Source organism: Carlito syrichta, unplaced genomic scaffold, assembly GCF_000164805.1.
Source record: "Carlito syrichta isolate Samal-C Ts95f unplaced genomic scaffold, Tarsius_syrichta-2.0.1 Scaffold315382, whole genome shotgun sequence".
In the NCBI taxonomy this organism is placed as follows: Eukaryota; Metazoa; Chordata; class Mammalia; order Primates; family Tarsiidae; genus Carlito; species Carlito syrichta.
The window spans coordinates 789,144-793,409 of record NW_007259478.1 but is presented as its reverse complement, the minus strand read 5'-3'; the positions used below and the strand labels follow the sequence as shown (position 1 = coordinate 793,409).

The 4,266-nt window shown below is 39.4% G+C and overlaps 1 protein-coding gene across 1 annotated transcript in view; it reads left to right on the top strand.

Annotated features, from left to right (window-relative positions):
* Positions 1-2,993: 2,993 nt before the first annotated feature.
* DMRTA1 (DMRT like family A1) overlaps positions 2,994-4,266 on the top strand; it is a 5,819-nt gene continuing 4,546 nt past the window's right edge. The window contains exons 1-2 of the mRNA XM_021706250.1: positions 2,994-3,036; positions 3,809-4,257. Of these exons, the coding sequence (XP_021561925.1) occupies positions 2,994-3,036; positions 3,809-4,257 (492 nt within the window). The remainder of the gene's footprint in view (positions 3,037-3,808; positions 4,258-4,266) is intronic.

The window sequence follows — 4,266 nt, the reverse complement described above, 5'->3', positions numbered from 1 at the left end:
GTCGAGATGAGGGCTCGCCAATCCTGCCCAGGGGGGTCTCGAACCCGCGGGCTCAGGCAATCCACTCACCTCAGCCTCCCAAGGCGTGGGATTACAGGCTGAACCACCGAGCCCGGCTAAGATGTTCTCAACTATGTGAATTTCTTTGATAAATCAGGGTTTCAGGTGACCTTTTCTTCCTGAGAGTTTGTGTGTTTCAAGGAATTGACCTATTTCATCTAGGTTGTTGAATTTAACAGCATAAAGTTGTCTAGAGTAGTTCCCTTTTATATTTATACACCTGTAGTGCTTTCACCTCTTCCATTTCCTTATATTAGTAATGTATGCCTTCTCTTTTTTTCTTGATTAATTTAACTAAGATAAATTTTATTGATCTTTTCAAAAGCCATTTTTTGTTACATTTAATTTTTAATTATTTTCTTGTGTTCTATTTCATTTTCTTCTGCCCAGGTTTTAATTATTTTTCTACTTATTTTGATTTAATTTATGCTTTATTTCAAGTTTCTCAAGTTGGAAGCTGAAGTAATCGATTTGAGCTTTCTTGTTACTAATAGAGATGTTTAATATTACAAATGACTCCACAAACAGAGTTTTAGTGGCATTCCACAAATTTTGATATGTTGTATGTTCAGTTTTACTCAAATACTTTCTCCTTTTTATTTATATATCAAAAATGAGTTATTTAAAATGTTATTAATTTCCACATATTTTGGGTTTTTTCCTGATATCTTTCTGTTATTAATTTCTAGTTGAATTCCATTGTTATCAGAAAACAAAACTTTCTATGCTTGAATCCTTTTATTTAGTTTTGCTTTTATGACTCAGAATATGGTTGATTGTTAAATGTGCCACATGCACTGGAAAAACATAAGCATTCTGCAATTGTTGGATTGAATGCTCTGTAAATTTCATTGGGTCAATCTGCTTAACAGTTTGGTTCAAGTCTTCAATAGCTTTACTGGCTTTCTGTGTATACTATCAATTATTGAAAGAAGATGAAATTTTGGCTATAATCATGGATATGTTTTCTTTACACTTCTGTTTTTGCTTCTTGTATTTTGAAGCACTGTTATTAGGTGCACAAGTATTTAGTATTACTATGCCTTCTTAACAATTTGATATCTTATTTATTTATTTATTTTTTGAGTTGGAGTCTCACTCTGTCGCCCAGACTGGAGTGCAGTGGCCGCTCCCGGCCACCGCAGCCGCGACCTGCTGGGCTCCGGCGATCCTTCCGCCTCAGCCTTCCGAGTAGCCAGAATTACAGGCACACGCTACCACGCCCGGCTGATTTTTTGATTTATTGCAGAGATGAGGTCTCGCTGCCCAGGCGGGTCTCGAAGTCGCGGGCTCAGGCAATCCACTCGCCTCAGCCTCCCAAAGGGGCGGGATTACAGGCTGAGCCACCAAGCCCGGCTTGATGATATCTTATTTTTATGAAGTAAATATTATCCCTGTGATATTCTTTGCTCTGAAATCTAATTTGTCTTATAGTAATGTATGACTCCAGTGTTAGATTAAATAAAATTATTTTTTTCATTTTACCTCAGATTGTCGATTGCTAATATATTAGAAATACAACAATCTTATTATAGACACACCTCTATTGAAGTCATAAATTGTTAAAGCTTAAGTAATTTTAGAAATTATCTCACACAACTGTCTCATTTTGCAAATGAATAACCAAGACCTGAGAGGTAAAGTTACTTTTCAACCCCACAGATCTGGTCGTTAGAATTGCCTAGACTTTTTGCCAAGTAGTCTGCTTATTCGAGCCCATATCTTTTGCTTTCCAGGGCAATAAACTTTTCCCTTTAAACCCTGTCACCACTTAGGCCAATAACACAAATTTCAAAAGATGGGATATTTTCTATGAAATAGTTACATTTGGTATACCATCTAACTTTGGTTCACCAACAATTTGGGGTACCTATTTTATTTTCATCTATATTTACCTGAATATAAAACAATTCTGTGGTTTTGGAGTTCATTTAAGGTAAGGAAATTATTCTAGTGTAAAATTATCAGTTAACATTTGAAATAGGACCCCTAAATATTTATTTAAAAGCATTTTTATTAATAAAAATATTTATTGATAACCTAGTTGTGAAATAGATATCTCATTATATGCATTATGATTAATTCATGTTATCTCACTTATTTCTCAAGTACTCATCAAAATTATTCTTATTTTACAAAAGAGAAAACTGAGGATCAGAGTTTGATTAGGTTGTTTGTTAAAAGTGAATCCAGAATTTGAGAGCAGCTCTGTTTTTACCCCAAAGCCACCAAGACAACATTTTCCAAAATTCAGTCTTCTTTGCCACATGTGCATTATCTGCATCATTCTTCATTTTCCACTTAAATTGACAAATATTTTATTTAAATACATTTACTTAAAATATTTTCACTTCCTCCAGTGGAAATCAATATCACTTTCCATAATTACAAGGTAAATTTAAAAGTTAAGTAAAATACTGTTAAATTCAAAGTAAACATTTTACTTGTTGAGGCTCTTTGTTGTGTTATGATTGAAAAGCACAACTAACAAGTCTTAGAAAAAATTAAAAGACACATTTGCACCAAGTTTAACATTCCCCTTTTGTAACTAGGAAGCCCTAAAAAGAATAGAAAAGGGAATTACTTTGTCACGAGGTAATTAATAGTACTTTAATGATCGGTGTAGAACCAGAAACTCATCTCTCAAAGGATGGATGTGTTTCACAGTTAGGGAATCACTAGATAGTAGGCAGGAGAGGCTTGTGCAAAGATAAAGAGGTGTGAGAAAGTGTAAGTATTCTAGAATCCACAGAGGTTAGGAATTAGAGTGGTAGTTAGAAACCTTGCATGGAATCATCACTTTGAGAGTTTAAGATACAGACCAAAAGAATTAGAATACAAGACTTAAGTTGGCATATCTATAAGTTCCCTAAGCAGTTCCAATGCTTAGGAATGTGGAAAACCCCTGAGATAAGATGTCTGTGAGGATGGTAATGGCGGTGATGGTGTGCAGCAGATGGGCCAGAGAAAACCCAGGTACATTGGCAATGGCTGCTCTGAATATGAATAGGTAGAATTTTTTTTTTTAATGTTAAAAAAAAATAGGGCTAGAGTATGAACGGCCTGTCAAGGCAGCTGGATGTCATCTTGAAGAGCTGACAGAGCGCTTGACTCTCCCTTCCATTAAGAACAAGCACTCATGAATTTTCTCCCTCAGATGCTCTTTCGATTTGAAAGCTGTATCGTCTTTTCTTACAATTGCCTTACAATTAAAGGCACTAAATGCATATGTCAAGAATGCAATTATTATAGCATATTTGAAAACTGATCTAAACGACGACCTTTCCCAATACTTTACAATAGACATGTGAAGTATTTTTGAAACCGTTTTCACACAATTGCTGCCTATAAATAGTTCCAGAGAAGAGTTTCGTGACTTTTTAAAGCAGCAACATTTAAAAACATAATCCAATTCAAATTTGCACGTGCAAATAGAATGCACGAAAAGAATCTGAATGCGAATCAATCCCTGTAATTATTTATCCACGGTTTTGATGCCGTCCAAGGACCCACTTGAAATAAAGCATCTTTCCCGTGGGTAGTAAGTGTGCAGCTTGTCCATCTGTGCTTTCTCACTAACCCTGGCCATACTGGGGTCAGGAAGTCTTCATCCGGGAGACGGAAGGACAGACACTCCCAAGCGAACTCTTCAAACTTTCTTAGGGGAAGCGTGGAGCCGGAGAAAGGAGAACTTTAAGCTTTAATCGTAGAAAGAAGAGGCCACGAAGACTGTTTTATGTAAACACAGGTCGAAGAACTCACGGGAAAGCCAATGGCAGGAAGGGGCTTCTTCGGGGTAAGACATTGCAGCCCATCAAGCCAGTCTCCGCACTCCCTCCTCTCCGCAAGACCCACTGTCCGCCCCGCCCTCTCTGCTCCGGCGCTCAGCCAGTGACCGGAGTGGGCGGGGCAGTCTCGGCAGCCTCGCCTCCTCCGCTGCGAGGCACAGGGGCGTTGATTAGCGCCCCGGGACTCCTCCAGGCTCACGGGGCAGCGGCCCCCCTTGGTGTCTCCAGCTCCAGGACGCGGTCGCCCCACCTCCGAGCGGAAAGAGGAGCGTCCAACTTCCTTCGCGCGTGGGTGGGGGGGCGCAGCGGGACCCCCGCCCCCTGCCTCCCCGCGGGACTCGCGGTGAACACCGCACTCTCCCGTGGCCGCCCGTCGCCAGAAACTTCTCGAGAATGGAGCGGTCGCCGTGTGGCGTCC